Source organism: Astyanax mexicanus, chromosome 6 (genome assembly GCF_023375975.1).
Source record: "Astyanax mexicanus isolate ESR-SI-001 chromosome 6, AstMex3_surface, whole genome shotgun sequence".
Classification (NCBI taxonomy): Eukaryota; Metazoa; Chordata; class Actinopteri; order Characiformes; family Acestrorhamphidae; genus Astyanax; species Astyanax mexicanus.
Window position 1 is genome coordinate 12,536,805 of NC_064413.1, and position 20,164 is coordinate 12,556,968.

Sequence of the window (20,164 nt, forward strand, 5' to 3'; positions counted from 1 at the left end):
TATTTTTTGATGAAATGACACATAAAATCACATGTTTGCGCGCTGTGTGCGCTATGGAGTTTGGAGTGTTTTTTTTTTTTTGTGACAGCGCACGACGTGGTGAGGGTTTGGTCTGCCCCACCCTCAGCCATTAAGGGAAAATTACGTACCAGTGTTTTCGTCTGAGGGTGGACTATTGGTTGAAATAGGTGTCAATCACTTTTGTTTTGTGACCTTGGACAAAGGCTGTGACCTGATTTGATTGGACACCCCTGAACACCAACGTGCTCCAGCGTTCATGCCATTGGTGCAAAAGACGATCACTCAAGAAAAATAGTGGTTTGTGGACCAATAAAAACCACAGAATCTAGAAGAGGACATCCTAAGCTTTGTATTCACGTACAACTTTACGTGACAACATTACACTTGTGTGGTCACCAGGAGCTTGAGAATATTATGTTCCGGTTTCGGTGAAATTAAACGCATGTGTGTGAGGAGAAGTGAGCAGGAGAATAAAGGACTTTATGGATATTTTATCTGCGATTCAGTGCTGTATTGTAGATGCTGTGATAGTAAGTGAATTTTCTATAATAAAATTTGATGTTATTTTACATACTAATAATGTTTTATAAGGCTATTTGGTTGGGGAGGCGTGTTCTCCATGTAAATGATGTGAAAAAACAGGCTGTTTTCAGTTGGAGATATCTGGCGACTGGTTTCATGTAGATGGCTTTATATTTGCATGCAGGTAGTTAAAGTTGTACTAAAGAATATGAGTCGGTGTGTTTAGAACTTTTGACGCTTTTAAGCATTCTACTTTACATAGTCAGAGGGCTAGAGGGCGCTTCTGCAGTAAGAGCCCAATTCGTGTTGTTGCTATGACAACATGGTTATCTATAAGTGTTATATAAGTATATAAGTGTTAACTAAATACTGATTAAGCAATTATTTAGCAAATTGTTATTGAAATATTGGTTATTTAGCAATTGTCATTAATAAAGTAATAATTTAGCAATTGTTAGCAGAAGCATCAGTACCTTTCTTAACAATTCCCCCTTTTTAGGTCCTTTAGGACCTAACAAACAACATCCACACATAAATAAAATTGCAACAAAACAGCAAGTGACAATCAGATTTTCCATTGGCCAAACATATTCACCATCCATTCTTCTAATAGATAATCTATTTCCTAGGCCTCATGCATTTCGTTTGATACGGTTCTCAGACCCTCTAATGCTTTACTGACTGACCCATCTGGGTTAGTGTTGTTTGGAATAAAAGTACAATAACTATCCCCACCAACTCCCAATGTATTTTTGCTTGTGTGTGTTGGGAAAAATATAACATTTATGCTTTTGAATAATAGCTGTTGATAAACCGAGATCACTATCATTTTAAGTCACCTGCTAATCTTGTGAGGTTGAGTGTTATATTGAAAAATACTGAATTTATTGTTAATAAATTGTTATATTGATCAGTCTTTATTTAAGCAGTTTTTAATTAAAACAATTCAATTTATTAGTGTATTTCTGTTGACCTATATAACAAACACTTCTTAGTTTGTTAATCTAAATAAAAATGTTTTAGCAACTAATTTTAACACATTTTTGTTGGTAAGTCTTGCATATATTTTAAATTACCTCTACTAAATATATTAAGCTCCAACTTAAAAATATTGAATAATGATAAAATAATAATAAACTCTCTGTTTAAGTGATTCAATAAGAGATAATGTTTTCAAATGCTGCAGCAATTTGATCAGTCAATTTCTATTCATTAGGAACCCCTCTGGGTACCCCAACTTGATGTATATAAGTGGGAGATCCCTGCTAATGTCAAAACCCACCGGCAGATCTCCTAGCATGAGAGTGAATGTTGGAAGTGTAATTAGAGTGAATTTGCCCAATTAGAGGTAATGCGCATGTGCGTGTGCCTTTAGACTGTTCTGTTAGTCTAACCACCAGCACATTGTCACCGCAATAATAATAATACAGACCTGCTCTTGCCCATTTCTCCACAGAATCTGAATCAGTTTAAGTTTTATTACATCAGTCTCTTTTGGACCTCCCCCAGTATGACCTTAGGTGCTCTGTGGTTCCTGATAAAAATATATAATAATAGGTGCTCTCCCCCTTCATGGGTGTAAAATGCCCTGTGATGGTGTTATTATGGGTGGCTAAACGACAGATAGAATGGTGAACCCTATTTAATAAGTTCAATCATACAGTTAAATTCTGTTATATTTAGCTGTATCACTCATGTACTCACAGAACATGCAAGTTAATTGTTTAAAAGTGATTAAAAAAAAGGGTTGACAACCCCATTGCCCCCTCCCCTCGGTAATTAACGCCTCTGAATCCAGACATTATCCCACTTATTTTACCACTGGTCAGTATAACTTGGATCTAGGTTTCAACTTACCCCGTACATGCCAGGATGTCACACCAATTCCTGCATGGACCCTGACCATACCATCCCCCCTTTGTACACCGCAGAATTGCTTTAACTTTTGGACAGCGCACAGATAGACATCATACCCTCTATGCCCTGTTGGATTGCTCCTGTGGTTGATTATGTCATATCTACTTGAAAATGGTTGCACTGCCCTTAATATAGTTTAAACTCTATTGTCCCATAGAGCTGTAAGTAGAAGTCATTAGATTTTTTATTTTATTATTATTATTATTTTTTTTTTTCTTCATGTGGTCACGATCTACAAATGCGTTGGTTAGTATCCAATTTGTCAGGCTAAGCAGGCTTGGCCAGTGTATTACTAGTTAACTAGTTAATAATCATATTGTGAATTTAACCCCTACAACAATTACTGTGATTACTCCCAAAATAAGTAAGGTTGACCCTTTACCCCACGCTAGAAAATAATCCTTGGCCCTATGTAGAGCTGGGCAATATGGCCCAAAAAAAATCTTTATTATTATTTTTTTAAATCCGATTTTCGATTTAAATCGATGTTTTCCCCCTACTAAAAATCAAATTAAAGATGATAAAGAAATGGTTAACAACTAGTTTTTCTTTATTTAGTTTTCACTCAAATGTCCCCTTTGTGGTTAAAGTACAACCAGAAACAAGCAAAAAAAAAAAAAAAAAAGGTAAACAGTGAAAACATTAATTAATTTTTCGAAAGCTTTCTCAAACATAGTTTAGGTACTGACACAATGCACCCTCAAACTTAAAAAATAAATAAATAAACCCACCCTCAAAAAACAAATAGAAAGAAATAAAATGGTGCCCTTTTTGATAAAACTTACAAAATAGAAAACAAGTACAATTTAATATGCTATTAAGTAGAGACTTTTCCCCATTGGGCTTAATTTGCAAAACCATTTAAACAAAAGCGCGAATGGGAGGGAGAGAGGAGCGGGGGTGCGCGAGGCTGGGAGGATGGGGCGTGGTTAAGCTCAGTCTGAAGTACAGGAGCCCACAGGGGAGCGTCGGTGGTGAAAATTAATACTCAGAGTAAATTCGAATAAATTGATAAAATCGATTAATCGCCGAGCTCTAATATGCAGGTATATGTGTTGCTTCATTAACAAATGTATAATGTTCACAAGACATACTTTAAAAGTACAACTTACCTGAAAAACAGCAGCTCCTTGTTCAGGCTTTTTCTTTCTGTGTTTTCTTCCCTTTTTCCCTTCAGTTTGTCCTTCCAGCTAAGTTGGCGCATAAATGGAGCGGTTAAAATATCCATGCGCCGTGACCGGAACTACTTGATCAATGTATTTGTTTGTAACTAGAAATAATTACTCAATTGAAAATAATTAAGTTACTCATCAGAGAACTAAATAATTAATATTTTTAACAATACAAATTTCCCACACCAAACAAACGAAAGCTTTGTTCTTTGCTCTATAATATTAGACGTAGGGACTCGATTACTGTGTGACTTGGCTGCTGAATAAGTCTTTAGCCCACCAAAAAAAGTAAAACATTCAGTCAAGCAGGTATTTTTTTTTACTCAAAGGTGTCAAATTGCTTTTGTACTGTAGCTGTGATTTACATAGGTGCATTCTGGAAAACAGCAGTTAGGACCACTTCTGGCCCAAATAAGCAGAACGGATTTGGTTTGCCGACATGGAGACAGATCTGGGTAACACTTTATAATACTGTTCCATAGTTAATAGGTAAGTAAGCAACTAACCAGATCTGGATCGGAGTCGTCTGCTATCATGGTGGCCTCTCATGATAAAAAAATATATATATATATCCAGATAAATCTCTCCATCCAGATAGAGTAAATCTGACTGTGGTTATATGAGAAGTATAAACATGTAACATTCAGACTCCCCATTGGTTTATATGATCCATCACACTCCAGCAAGGATCATCTTCATACTAAACTGCATATGGCTGCTGTGTTAGCCATATGCAATTTAGTATAAAGATGATCCGTGCAGCGACTCAGGAGAACTCAAGACAAACGTCCAACTAAGCTTCTTTAATATGTTTACATTCTACTAAAATACATTCATTTTCAGTATGCGTATACAGTGGGGAAAAAAATATTTAGTCAGTCACCAATTGTGCAAATTCTCCCACTTAAAAAGATGAGTAATTGACATCATAGGTAGACCTCAACTATGAGAGACAAAATGAGAAAAGAAAATCAGAAAATCACATTGTCTGATTTTAAAATAATTTATTTGCAAATAATGGTGGAAAATAAGTATTTGGTCACCTACAAACAAGAAAGATTTTGGCTGTCACAGACCTGTAACTTATTTAAGAGGCTCCTCTGTCCTCCACTCATTATCCGTATTAATAGCGCCTGTTTAAGCTCGTTATCTGTATAAAAGACACCTGCCCACAACCTCCAACAATCACACTCCAAACTCCACTATGGTGAAGACCAAGGAGCTGTCGAAGGACACCAGAAACAAAACTGTAGACCTGCACCAGGCTGGGAAGACTGAATCTGCAATAGGCAATAGTTGTAAAGTAGTTAAAGTAGTGATTGATAGATGAGGTGCAATCAAGCGTTTCGACCCATAGGGAAACTGTATTGATACTGCGTCGATACTGTGTCACTGAATACTGACACCTAGTGGACCTTAAAAATCCCTACAGGCAACCTAGTTGACGGACTGATTTTATGAACTAGTCTATACAAAATATGTTTTAAGTAATTATATTTTATTGTATATTATTTCATATATTCAGTTACATTTAAAATATCTTTGATATTCTTAGATACAGTCAATAAATAATGTTAACATGTAACATAATGTGAAAATCTAAGTGAATGTGTTTGGAATGAGGATGCTTGTGGACTGTTTTTTTTTTCTCACAATGTTTATGCTTGTATACCTGAGTTAATTCTGAGTGTATCTGGGACTTCATTCTCATGTTTGACTCTATAATGCCTCAACATTGAGGAGGTGGATTTGTTTAAATATGACAGTTTTGTCAAACAAATGCGACATTTAATCTGCAGAACATAATATGAATAGTAAGCTAAGAGTCAATTTGAGATGAATTTGGATTCACATAGGACCCAGAATAAACAATAACGCAATTAAAACAAATACCTTATTTTTCGATGTAAGATCAAAATCGTTCCACACAGCAGAAAACTTTCTTTTTTCTTTGAGGATGTTCCATAGTTTTAAATGAAAAAGTCGATGTACCGCTAAAGTGCAGTGTTTTTTTTGGCAGATGCATCCCGACAGATGCGCTTCCTTATAAACACAGTTTGGCGCGTTTGTGTCCTTTCGAAACAGTTCCTGTATCGGTCATGTGACTTGCTGAAACCCATACGCGCACCAACGCGGGGTTTGCTCTAGGAGCTTGTCGCATGTGCCGACGCATCAGTGTTGCTGAACCCATCACTAGTGTCTACTAAATCTAAATCTACTGTGGGAGCAATAATCAGAAAGTGGAAGACCTACAAGACCACTGCTAATCTCCCTCGATCAAGGGCTCCATGCTAGATCTCAGCCTGTGAGGTCAAAATGATCACAAGAACGGTGAGCAAAAATCCCAGAACCACACGGGGGGACCTAGTGAATGACCTGCAGAAAGCTGGGACCAATGTTACAAAGGCTACCGTCAGTAACACACTACGCTGCCAGAGACTCAAATCTTGCAGTGCTAGATGTGTCCCCCTGCTTAAGCCAGTACATATCTGGGTGCGTCTGAAGTTTTCTAGAGAGCATTTGGATGTTATATAAGAGTATTGGGAGAATGTCTGAGTAAATGCTGAGTTGTATCCAAAGAACACCATACCAACTGTGAAGCATGGGGGTGGCACCATCATGCTGTGGGGCTGTTTCTCTGCAAAGGGACTAGGACGACTGGTCTGTGTACATAAAAGAATGAATGGGGGCATGTATTGTGAGATTTTGAGTGCAAACCTCCTTTCATTAGCAAATGCACTGAAGATGAAATGTGGCTGGGTCTTTCAGCATGACAAATGATCCCAAGCACACTGCCAGGACTGCAACAAAGGAGCATTTTCAGGTCCTGAAGTGGCCTAGCCAGTCTCCAGATCTCAATCCCATAGAAAACCCTTGGAAGGAGTTGAGTCTGTGTTGCCTGCCGACAGCCCCAAAACATCCGTGCTCTAGAGGAGATCTGCATGCAGGAATGGGCCAACATACCAGGAGCAACGGTGTGTGCCAACCTTGTAAAGACTTACAAAAACTTTGCACAATTGGTGACTGACTAAATAAGTTTTTCCCCACTGTATGCTGCTGAAATAGGGAACAGCCTAGTGCATCCCAAATTTACCAACATCAACATTTCAATATAACATTATAGTCTTTATGGCTTTTAGAAAAATGTGTTTTGGGGATGGGGTGGGGGTTAGTGCACTATAGGACACGGAGCGACTTAAGATTTTTGTCCTTAATGCCATTTTTTCCACTTATGTTACTTTTACTTTTATACTTTAAGTAGTTTAAAACCAGTACTTTTATTTGAGTAAAAAGCTTAAGTTGATACTTCAGCTTCTGCAGAAGTATTTTACACTCTAGCATCTATACTTCTACCTAAATAAAAAAAATAATACTTTTCACAGATAGATTTCTGATAAAGTTATAAAGAGACATTAATGCATTAGACAGTTAATACCTTAGTATAGAATAAATTAGTGGTTATCAACTAGGGGGGTCGGTAGAGACATGTAGAGAAGTGAAATATACTATTTTGTGGCCTTATTTATTTTGTACAGTTTTCATATTTAATTATATTGGAGTAATTTTTATTCATGAAGTGGTTATGTTATTCCTCAGTTTCTTAAAAATGTGATTGGCTGAAAGGTGTTCTATGAGTGCCATTATCAGCCGGTGAGGCACTGTAACCGAAGCTCTCCATGTATTATTCTCACACACAGGTAACCTAGCAACAATGCAGCGCTTACAAACCAAATACAAACGAAATGTGATGTCATTATTACACCACTGGGGAGCGCTGGAACCCATATCCACAGTACAGACACGCCATGACTCAATTAGGCGGCGCAGGCAAAGACATGGTCCCACAAATAAATAAGCCCAGCGATTCAAAAATACGCATTATTACACACATTATCAGCCACCAATATCAGGTTAAGAGTTGTTATTAAAATAAAAGCTTATGTGTATATATTTTACAGTTAATATGGGGTATTTTAAGCTGAATGTAAGGTGGAATCTTGTAATTTGGTAGGTCTTGTCGCTGGGGGCGCCTAAGTAAAAAAACTTTAAATAAAAAATAAAAAAACATTTCCTTTCATGTGTTATGACTCACTTCCGTTGTGTTGTGGTTCTATTTGCAGCGCGTTTTTCTATTTGCAGCGCGTTTTTCTTTTTGCAGCGCGTTTTTCTATTTGCTGCGCCTGTGTTGTAATTTTGATGGATGTGTTTTGTGCTTTTGCAGCGCTTTTCAATTTGCACTGCGCTGGGCTTTCTCGGCCACCGTACAAATGAGCACTGGACTTTAATCTGCACAGATTTCTCCTCTAAAAACATTTATTTGCGTGAGTAAAGCGCTTCTGTTTATTTAGAGTAAGTTTAGATTTCCACAACTGTGACTGAAATGGCCGATAATACAGAGCTTACAGTGCAGCTAAAGCAGAGCAGTAATGAAACTAACACGCGGAGTGTTTATAACCAAACCGATCCTGTTTAACTCAAAATCTTTCAATAAACAGTGATACTGGAACTGTGGTATAATCACAATAATACACTCGAGGTTCGTGCTATAACGTGTAATATTAGCACTGCTGTGCTGATCTACGGTACTCAGCCTTCGACCTTGTGCCTACGACCGCAGTGCCAATATTACACGTTATAGCACTCTCTCTAGTGCATTATTGCTTAAATAGTCCACTACAATAAATTACGCACCATGCACTGATAGTGTATCAGCCTCAGGAGATGACTGGTGTATGAGGAACTGTGACAATGATGCCTGGGTCTTCTGGGGTCTTACGCAGTGTTGTCAGGTGTACTGGACATTTATAGAAATATGAAACAAATCACCAAATAAAGGATGAATCTGTATTGTAGAGACAGGTGGAGTCCAAAATCAACGGGTTTATATGGAGCAATAAAGCAAAATCTTAAAATGTTTAATCATTTTTATAGTATAAAATGTACTCATTTCCTCAAAACAGAACAAGATCAAATGTTTCAATACTGAAGAGATAATTTTAAAGCTTTTAAACTCCAGAAATAAACCTTTTAAACCTGAACTAACTGCAACCCCAGTATCAGCTTAGCCACAGCCACAGGTCAGCCCTCAGGAGCAGTACTGCAGCGCCTTTACTGCATAAAACCTGTTTACTCCAGAAAAACTGAAATATACAGGCAGGGTGTCTCTGCTTTTTAACAAAACTGTTAAAAATTTTATTTTTAAAAAATATTAAGGATTTTCTCGGCCAGGTGGTTAGTTACAATTTTTAATGTTTTTAGCCGTTTAGCTCCATTCAACCCCTCGTTTATTAAACACTCACTCGCGGGCTCCCTCTAGCGGCTCGCACTAATACTCTAATGTAATGGTGTAGTTTAGGAGATATGGGTAGTTTACCACTAGATGTCTCTGTAACCGAACCGAATACATACAGCTCTGATAAAAATTAAGAGAGCACTTCAGTTTCTGAATCAGTTTTTCTGATTTTGCTGTTTATAGGTTTATGTTTGAGTAAAATGAACATTGTTTTATTCTATAAATTACGGCCAGCCTTTCTCCCAAATTTCCAAGTATAAAAATATTGTCATTTAGAGCATTTATTTGCAGAAAATGAGAAATGGCTGAAATAACAAAAAGATGCAGAGCTTTCAGACATTAAATAAAGAAAACAAGTTCAGAAAACAATATTTGGTTAAATAATTGTTTTTTAATCACAGTTTTCATGCATCTTGGCATGTTCTCCTCCACTAGTCTTACACACTGCTTTTGGATAACTTCATTACACTCCTGCTGCTAAAATTCAAGTAGTTGGCTTGTGATCATCCATCTTCATCTTGATTAAATTCCAGAGATTTTCAATTTGGTAAAATCAAAGAATCTGTGGTATTGCATATTATTTAACTGGTATTCCAGGTCAGTTTGCTCCCCTGCCATTTCTTAATCAAATATGTGACAGTGGGAATTAGTAACCTCTTAATATGTCTTTATATTATTGCTTAGCTTTGTAGTCATACATTTTCAGGTCATCAGCTATTAGCTTAGAGAATCCTTTGATTGTTGAGATGTTAGATTTGCAAAATCACCGAATTTATTACATGAATCATCTGTCAATTCCTTAATAGAAGTGTGCCAGTCCTCAAAACTGGTATTGATCTGATACTAGCTGATATTATTGGAAAGAATATCTGAAGAAAAAATATATAATCTATGTTATGTTTTTGTTATCTTAAACTATCACGTAGATGCTTAATCTTAGAACCCAGGCCTACATGTATTCAGTCCTACAGGCTAGTATTCTAAACTTCATAGGGGAATAGACTATTTGTTTCACATTTGGAGCAATGTTATTGACCACCAAAAATCAATGGTTTCTACGTAAAATTAAGGCTCATTTGGCAGAGCTCTTATTAACCCTGTATCCCAACACCAGGGGGATCAGCAAACATAATCCCCTAAATAAATCTAACAAACAGAAACGGTTGAGTGCCAGGGATGCTAGAATCTCCCTTTTGAGCTCCTAAAGCCCCCAGCTTACTGTAGTTTAAGACAGGAACAAAATGTTATCTTTATTTTTTGTATATATATTTATCACTATCAGTAGATACTTAAGTTTGCAGTATCTGCATCAAACATAAAAAATTAGGTATTGTGCCAGCTCTTTTTCTAATTCCATTTTTTTTTATAGATTACCAATGTTAGACCTAACTAATCATCTTTAAAGGACTACTGAGAACAGTAAACTACAAATGTACCATTTTTTACATATAATTGTTTATATGATTTTGACTTCATGTTTTAATGTTTAAAGTGATATGATGAATGTTTATATCTATTTCATACCATTGAATTTTGATCCCACTAATGTGTCATAGCTGTACCGTTTACTGAGTCACCATTACATCAGGCGATAATGCCATATCTCTCCTGTAAGACATGATGGGTGTTGTGAAACTATATTCACTTCCAGTATTTCACATTTCTAGGTATTTGTCGCACTTCCTTACTACATTTTAGATTATGCATAAGAGACAATGCATATAGTATATTTTTGCAATGTACCAGAAAAACCATTGCATCTGCTTCTAACTAACACTTATCTTTACTTTCTGAGATACACAGAATAAAGCTTAGGTTACTACTGCCGGCAGTATTTTACATTTACACACTTAAAATTAATCAGCAATCCAAAAAGTTTAACCCTAATGATTCAGCTAGATTTTCTTAAGGTACTTTTTGGTAAATGGTTAAAGCTTCCTGCAGCTTATGTACATTTAAAGTTGCAACAAATGGGAACAACTGAATCTAACCAGTAAACTTGCCTAATAAAGTTATTTAACATTCAAACATCCACAAAAACTCAGCAGAACACATAGGTAAAGTCTAGTACTTCAGGCATAGAAGAAGCCAACAGACACACTGTCAAAAAAAGAAAGAAATAAAATGTCAGTTAAAATCTTTAGATAATCTAATCTTTACCATACATTAAATATGGAAACAAAAACTAACCTCCCCCTAATATCTTACAACTAACAAACATAAATACACCTGGGGTACCTGCCTGATTATGACCTAATTATATACTGTATGTAAGTGTTTTCAGTATTACAGTGAAATGATGAGTCTAATATAGAAAAAAGGCTCAAGTTCCTTGTTTGACTGCCTCTAGCCTGAATACTAGAAGAAATATGGTTGGGCATTGAAGCATACAGATTTCTTATGGCATTGCCCACAGATATGAGGAGGGTCGAGATCTGTGGCCTGATGCTGTTTAACTCCCTGGGAGTTTTTCCAACAACCCACAGAGAACAATCCACAGAGTTGGTGTTATTATTTAGGGTTAAAATTCAACTCTGTCTAACAGACTCCGCCTCTTGATTCTGCTTCCGTGTCTTTCTTATATTTGTCCGTAAGTAAATGGGACTTAGTTGTGGTGGTTTCCCTGCACACTAAGAAAATTAAGTACAGATTTGTACCTAAAAGAGTACAAAGCTTGTCGCTGGGGCTGTACCTTATATTGAGGTACAAAAAAGTACCTTTCAGTGAGATTCCTTTTTTGTACCCATGTTTTTTGTGCCAGTAAAGATTATAAAGATTCTAAACATTATCATCAACTAAATATGGCTCCAAAACTTGATGATCCAAAATTGTCTCGCTTTCAAATAAAAAATGTGCAATTAAAGTATATATACTGTTTATTAGTGCAGTGATACAGAATACTGAATGTACCCTTTGGTTGGTTAAATGGTACAAATTTGTACTTATTGCTGTAAGAAATTACTCTGTACATCAGAGGGAACAAATCTGATCTGTATCTCTTGTACATGAAGCTCTATTTTACTCAGTAGTGACATTTACTGTCAGGAGTATAATGTATAACATCACTTTCAAACAATGTGGAAAAAGCTCTGTTACAGTTTGCGCACCTAATTTTTAAATCACTTCACAATCAAAAATAGGTTATGGAACCCAAAAAGTTTGTTCCCAGATGGAACCAAAGAATAGTAGATTCTTCAGCACAAACCAAGAGACCAACCAGCTCTTTCTTTTGATGATGTATTCTGTTATGAATCTTTTACTAAAACTGGTGCAAACCCACGCTGGTTCCCTGAAAAGCACCAATGTTCTTTTAAGTCTAAATGGAACTAGTTCCAGAACAAATTATTTTGTTCAAAAAGGGCTACATTAACAGGGCAAGTGGGGAAGCACCTTTACTTAAAATGTTCTTCTTTAACTCTATTTCTCAGGGCGGCTTAAACCTTTTTCATGAGAGTTTCATAGGGGACCGTTAGCTGAGTCACTGTTACACTGATGTTAATGCTGAGTCCCCCCATGATATGCTAAAGTAAATTATGAAACAATTTCCTATTTAAGGCATTTCTGCAACTGGGTTCTTTCTGATAGTTAAAGCCGACCGTGTGCATTGCCGTGGACAACCGCACATATTTCCACCACGCAGATCCAGAATCTAGGTAACCAACATACATCATACAACTTATTTTATATTTTAATGCTCTAATGTGCAGCACTAGTTAGTATTAGACACTCAGATACTCTCTGTAATTCTTTAATTCACTCACTGCATAGTTTTATAAATAACTTAATGTATCCCAGAGCAGATGACATGTTTTGTTCTATACAGCTTTCAAAGTCAAAAGAAAATGTTTAAAGGACTGTTGTCAGTATTCTTGGCTTTGGTGGCCGTGACGTCCATCATGGCGAAGTCAGAGAAGACCGCTGTCAAGCAGGAGAAAAGAGTTCCCCAGACTCTTTCCAGAGGTGGGTTTTTGCTCGTTTACATGCCAGGATTTACTATACAACTTTACTGTGTGGAGGTAGTCTGTAGCAAACATTAAGATTAAATCTGGACCAGATTTTTTACATGAGAACTAAACTTGCTCGTACTTTTAATTAGAGAACTTTGCAAGCTTAAACATGTACTTGTATTTTTAATTTAGTATTTTATTGTATTTTTGATTTGAGAACCTATAAACTAAATTGTGGACTATCTTTAATGTGAGAACTTGTAAGCTAAAGCTGATGACTGTATTTTCTTGAACTAAAAGAACATGTAAACTATAATCTCCACAAGTATTCTTAAGGTATTGCAGATATTGCAGATGTTTAATGTGCTGCCACTCCATTTTCCACTGCTTCATATAATACATTTAGAGCAACAGTTCTGATACAATTCCAATAAAGTGTATATACAGTACTGTGTTAAAGTTTTAGGCACCTAGGCAAATTACACTTAATTCATTTATCTCAGCAATACGAGTGTTTTCCCTGAAAAAAGCACCACCTATGATGTAAACAGATGCAAATAAATGTAATTACAGTAAAAAGTAACAGGAATATCTAAATTTTAGAGAAGCTGAGGAACAAAAGTGTAGCTCCAGATTTCTCCTGGATGCCCTTACCTGATCTAACATCAGCAAGATTTGATTTACCAAACCAGTTGTTGATATGTTGAGAACTAGAAATAACTAGAAAAATGCTGTTGTAAAGACTCCAGTGAAGCTTTTATATGAATGAAGAAGCTGAAAACAGAGCAAAAACTAGCATTATCAAGTGTACCCGCACAAAGTTGTGCAAAGAAATGTGAGTAAAAAAAAAAAATTATACGTTCTCACAATACAATTACAAATGTTATTTTGAAAAGATTAATATGAGACACTGGTTTTGACTACACTGTGGTCAAAACTAGTGTTTAATCTTACTCACAATAAGATAACACCTCACAACTTACACAGGTGTGGTTATTCCAAAGCCATACCTTGGGTAAAACTTCATGATCAATTTACGAGCTGCTATCCCATGACTTCTGATATGACAGTGTGTCATACAGAACCTTATTGTGCATTCACTCTGATTTCTTCTCAGGATGGGGTGACCAGCTGATCTGGGCTCAGACATATGAGGAGGCACTGTTCTGGGCACGTTCAAGGTGAGAAACTATCCTTTTAGTAGTATACGCTGCTGATCATTAGCAAAAACAATAAGTTCATTTAAAATGTTTTTAAGCAAGTTTCTAAAAACAAGGAATAATACATTACATAAAGAAAAGACTGTTATGGGCAACTATTTATTGAGTATTTGAATATTTTTATTGAGTTATACATAGATAAGTAGTGTGTAATGTGTGTGTAACACTATATGCCAAATGTCTCTGAGACTTCATTGTTGGAGAGGTTCCTAATAGTGTCTTAAATGATGATAATTTAATTTGTTGATAGTGTTGATAGCGCTTCCAATAGCATCCCACACATTCTCAATTCATTGTCATGTGGCTGATATCCCTGATTGACAATGTGTGGGATGTTGTTACGCGCTATCACCAATCCACCCCTACTTCAAAATCTGCAGGATGTATGTGAATATTCAGACTGCATGAAATGGATAATCACAGGACACTATTAGGAACCTCTGCAAGTCCAGCTCAATATATAGAGCCTGTATCATTGTAAAGTTTTATTAATTTATTGTTCCTAGCAGGGCTGGTTTTAGTTCTGGATTTGTTTTTGCCTCCCCACCCCAAGCTCAATGCGAGCAACTCCTATTTTTTACATTATCTCTGAAAAAAAATCTCTGAACCAATCATGAAAACGCAGTTACTCTGCTGTATTTTATTAATGTTTCCTAGTCCTACAATCCTTAACCAGATTTTTTGTAAATTAATCACAATAAGAGAATCTTTATTAATTTACATAAGCAAAGTATACTCTTTAATTATAATGCTTTATGTATAAGCTTGAATGCACATACAACATTTTATTTCTTTACTTTTTATACATCAAATGTAACCAGTATCATTAGCTCTGGCTTTAAAAATATGACTATAAACATGCCCACCCATTATGGTCTAGAACCGGGTCGGGTTCCTGGTAACCTTCAACTTCCATCCGAATAGCATTGAAATCTGACGCTTTCTTGAGTGTGCACTTGTTTTTTTTAGATGATGAATGTATAAAATGTCTATCTACCACAGGAACAAGCCACTCATGGTCATTTTCCACCTGGATGACTGCCCACACAGTCAAGGTACATTTTAAACCTCAGCTTAAATCAGCTGATTGCAATCATGTCATTAAGACAGGCCAGCCCTTTAAGGACACAGTGAAGTTTTCTGTCCATTCATGCTGAAGTGATTACTTGTACGTCATTTCAATTATACCAGGAAATAGAGGAACACTTTATCTACTTTATCTTATTCTTCATCAGCTCTAAAGAAAGCCTTTGCTAAGGATAAAGAGATCCAGAGGCTTGCTGATGAGCACTTCATTCTCCTTAATCTGGTGGTGAGTTTGACTTATTGTACTGATAAGCAGAAAGAAATATTGGGCTGGTCTTTAAAACCCAATTTTCACCTGTAATTCAACTTTAGCACTACAACTTTAGCAATACAATCTAAAACTACACTACTATAAAAAATACATTTAACAATGTCTTAATATTTACAGTATGAAACCACAGACAAGCATCTGTCTCCAGATGGACAGTATGTTCCCAGAATCCTCTTTGTCGGTGAGTTACACTACATATAATAGACATATCAGACCATGGACACATGTTTGTTCTTTTTGCCACCAAAAGCCATGGGACAGCATGTAAATCGATCATGAAGTGTGAAATACCCGCACCTGTATAAGTTGTGAGGAGGCATTAAGTTGTACACTTTTAGTAAGCTAGCTGATCATTAAGCATAAAATATAGACACATACCTGCATATACTATTTAACATATTATTTATTGTTTTCTGTAATGTTGTGTAACACAATATTTCCTAGTCTGTGAATTTAGTACAGCACTGCTGTTGACAACAATTGAGCAAGTCCTTAAAAATGTAGACTGAAAACATTTGGGTTTCAAATTAAAAGATAAATATGAGACAAAAGATTAACATTTCAGTTTTTATATCTGATGCACAATTCAAAAGATAACAGCTTCTGTCTGAACCCACCCATTTTTCTTCTGAACAAAAGTATTGGAACAGATAAACTTTAAGTAAATTAAAGTAAATAAGATTTCATATTAGTTGCAAATCCTTCGCTTGCAGTAACTGCATCATATCTGAGTCCTACCATTTTCCTACCATTGCTTTGCTGATGACACCCAGCTTTACCTGTCATTCTCACCTGAAGATCACTCAATCTCTGCACGGATATCACAGTGTCTCTCTGACATATCCTCATGGATGAAGGAGCATCACCTTCAATTAAATCTCTCAAAGACTAAACTTCTGGTCATACCAGCAAAACCATCTTTTCAACACAACCTCTCTATAAGCATCAACCAACCAAAACGGGCACATGTCACTCCGCTGCTCATTGAGCTCCACTGGCTACCAGTTGATGCTCGCATCAAATTCAAAGCTCTTACAATCGCCTACAAGGTGATGACAGAACAGCTCCTTCCTACCTGCACTCACTCCTGAAGGCTTACGCCACCTCCCGGCCGCTGCGCTCCTCCAATGAACGTCAACTCACTTTACCAAACAAACATTCACACAAAGCAATCCAGACTGTTCTCATACAGAGTTCCCCAATGGTGGAACAAACTACCTTCCACTACCAGATCAGGAGAATCTCTCACTATCTTTAATAAACTCCTGAAGACAGAGCTCTTCAAAGAGCACTTACTCTCTTAACACCTCTAACACACTAACTACTTCTAACCCCATTTCCTTCTTATCCATTCCTCCTCTGTCCCATTATTTCTTTTTGACCTCCTTTAGGTCCTATTTAAATATGTTTTTACCTTAACTTCTATTATTTTTGTACTTCACTATTGTCGCTTTGGACAAAAGCATCTGCCAAATGTAATGTAATGTAATGAGTCTCAGTACATCAATAAAAATGTATGAGCCCATCCCAGAAGATGCCATGCAAGCTCAAATCATGACTCTGCCCTCACTGTGTTTCACAGATGAGCTGGTATGTTTGAGATCATGAGCAGGTGCTTTCTTTTTCCAAATTTTGGCTTTGTCACATCAGTTCATAATCAGTGCACACACTCTAAAAAACAGAGGTACGATATGAGTACTTTTTTGTACTCAAAGGTACACTCTTTATAATTGTACCCTCAAAGGTACAATACTGGTCTTTACAGGGTCAGATTTGTTCCCTCTGAAGTACAAAGTAGTTTCTAACAGCAATAAGTACAAATTTGTACCATTTATCCAGCCAAAGGGTACATTCAGTATTCTGTATCATTGTACTAATAAACAATATATATTTTAATTGCACATTTTGGATCATCAAGTTTTGGAGCCATATTTAGTTGATGATAATGTTTATAATCTTTATCATCTTTACTGGCACCAAAACCTTGGGTACAAAAAATGGACTTTTACTGAAAGGTACTTTTTGTACTTCAATATAAGGTACAGCCCCAGCGACGAGCTTTGTACTCTTTTAGGTACAAATCTGTACTTACTTTTCTTAGTGTGCAGGCTTTTCTTTGTACTTCTTGGTAAATTCCAGCCTGATCTTTCTATTCACCTTGTTAACATTGGTTTTCATCTTCAAACCTCTTTAAGCATCTTTACTTTTGTTCATGAAGTCTTCTGTGAACAGTAGATTGTGATAGCTTCTCTCCTTCTCTCCAGAGGTTGTTGCTGATGTCACTAATAGTTGTTTTAGGGTTTTCTTTACTACACTCACAATGTTTGTCATCAACTGCTGTGGTTTTCCTTGGTCTGCTGGTTCAACATTTGTTATAAAGTACACCAGTGATGACTTTCTTCTTCAGGACATTCCAAATGGTTGTGCTGGCTGTGGCCAATATTTGCTATGTGGAATGGTTCTGATTGATATTCCATCTGCTCTCAGCTTCACAATTGCTAGTTTTTACCCATAGACAGCTCTCTGGTTTTCACGTTGGTTACTTTTCTAAGTATAAATGCACAGTCTGCACAGATAAAACCTGAACAGAATGCTGTTTATTGTTTGAATAATTAATGTATCAGGACACACCTGGGAAACAAAACACACCTGACACCTCAGGAAAATAAAAAGCTGAAATAAAAGCTGAAAAGCTGAAATGTTGATCTTTTGTCTCATGTTAATCTTTTATTGTCAAATTCAAATGTCTTCAGTCAACAGCAGATATAATGGGATTAACTTCACTATTCCAATACATGTGCAGGGCACTGTATTTGAGTGAGCAGCTGTTGCAATGACTGCACAAAGCATTTTCATATATATATATTTTTTAGATTCCTTTCTTGTTTTTCTCCAGATCCCTCAATGACAGTTCGCGCTGACATCACTGGTCCCTATTCCAACAGGAAGTATGCTTATGAGCCAAGTGATATGAACCTCTGTAAGTATGATCATTTACCACTTGAATTGTAACTGGCTGATATTGGATAAAAAATTCTTAAGAGAAAGGGGCGCATTATTGGACTGTACGATGCTGCAGTGAAGCAGGTGATTGTTTCTACATGCCTGCAATCTAGGCCACTTATCATCCACCTAACCCACCACAAAATGTTTTCCGTCCCAATTAAAATATAAACAAAATAATAACAAATACAGAACAACAACCAGTGTAGACTATCAAACTGGTAATTTGTAATAAAAGAACATTTATCTACAATGTATAAAAATCATAAGAAAGAAAGAAACATTTCATTTACACTAATTGTATTGTAACTACTTTGCTAATCCACCAGCTAGCTTTGTTGATCCTGTGACTGTATTGTAAAAGTGATGTAGAAACAGTTTTTCTAGAAATTAATGTTATTTCTGTTTATTCTAACAGTGAGAAACAACATGGAGCGTGCAAAGACATTTCTGAAAACAGAGCTGTGACATCAAACAATGACCATGTTTAATCTCAGTTATATTATCTAGATTGGTCTCATAGTTAAGTGTTTATATCTGTTCATACAGTATATTAACTTGTGTAAAAATGTGCAGTAAAATATTTTTAACTAAAATGGGTCCAGAGGATTTGTTAGTCTACCTTAAGCACTTCCATTTCGTGTAATGTACTGCATCAGTGTTGCATTCCTTACTGTATAAAAATACATTTGTGTTTGCATATAGACTCTTAAATAATCATGTAATGAAAATGCAGTGTCTCTCTGGAAACTTCACACTAGACCTCAAGCAGTTTGAACTGTGTGTCTTTCCACTCTTCCTCCAGACTCTGGTCCCGTGATTTACAAATCTAATGTAAAATTTACTGATGATCAGTGATGGTTTGGAGAGACATGTCATCTGCTGGTGTTGATCCACTGTGTTTTATTATCAAGTCTAAAGTCAGTGCAGTGTTTTCCCACAAAATCTTACAGCACTTCATGCTTCCCTCTGCTGACAACTTTTTTAGAGATGCACATTTTATTTTCCAGCAGACTTGAAACACGGTCAACACTGCCAAAAGTACCAATAGGTCTCTTATAATATTCTAATTTTCTGAGACACTGATTTTTGGGTTTTCTTTGTCTGTAAGCCATAAGCATCAACAATAAAAGAAATAAATGTCTAAAATTGTAGGTAAATCCCATTTTTTCTGCTGTACACTGTAAACATTTGAATTTGACATTAAAAGGTTAATATCATACAAAAAATCAACATTTCAGCTTTTATTTCCAAGTATTTAAATCTGGACCGAATACATAGTTTACACATTTTTTCTTGTACAATTATTTATCATTTTCATTAATTATTCAAACAATAAACAGCACTCAGTTTCAGATTTGGGATTTATCTGTTCAGACTGCATTTATAGTTAAAGGAATACCAACAAGAAACAAGGCCATGTGAGAGAAGATGGAAAATCACAAATATTGTTCATAGCCAGAACAAATGTTGTCACTGGTGTATTACATAACAGGTGATGAACAGGTAGACCAAGGAAAACCACAGCAGTTGATGACAGAAACATTGTGAGTGTTGTAAAGAAAAAACACTGTTAATTTCTATAAAATAACTATTAGTGACATCAGCAACAAACTTCAGAGGGCATGAGTGAATGTATCAAAATCTACTGTTCACAGAAGACTTCAGAAACAAAAGTACAGAGGCTTTACCAGATACTCAGCAAGAAGAAT

General features: G+C 36.2%; 1 protein-coding gene across 1 annotated transcript; it reads left to right on the plus strand.

Annotated features, from left to right (window-relative positions):
* The first annotated feature begins 12,499 nt into the window (after positions 1-12,499).
* Positions 12,500-19,647, plus strand: LOC103021781 (anterior gradient protein 2 homolog). The gene is made up of 8 exons (XM_022673344.2): positions 12,500-12,578; positions 12,749-12,885; positions 13,990-14,053; positions 15,095-15,147; positions 15,328-15,404; positions 15,567-15,630; positions 18,346-18,429; positions 18,871-19,647. Exons 2-8 carry the CDS (start codon positions 12,768-12,770, stop codon positions 18,918-18,920), a joined length of 510 nt encoding a protein of 169 aa, XP_022529065.2. The 5' UTR covers positions 12,500-12,578; positions 12,749-12,767; the 3' UTR covers positions 18,921-19,647.
* Positions 19,648-20,164: the final 517 nt, after the last annotated feature.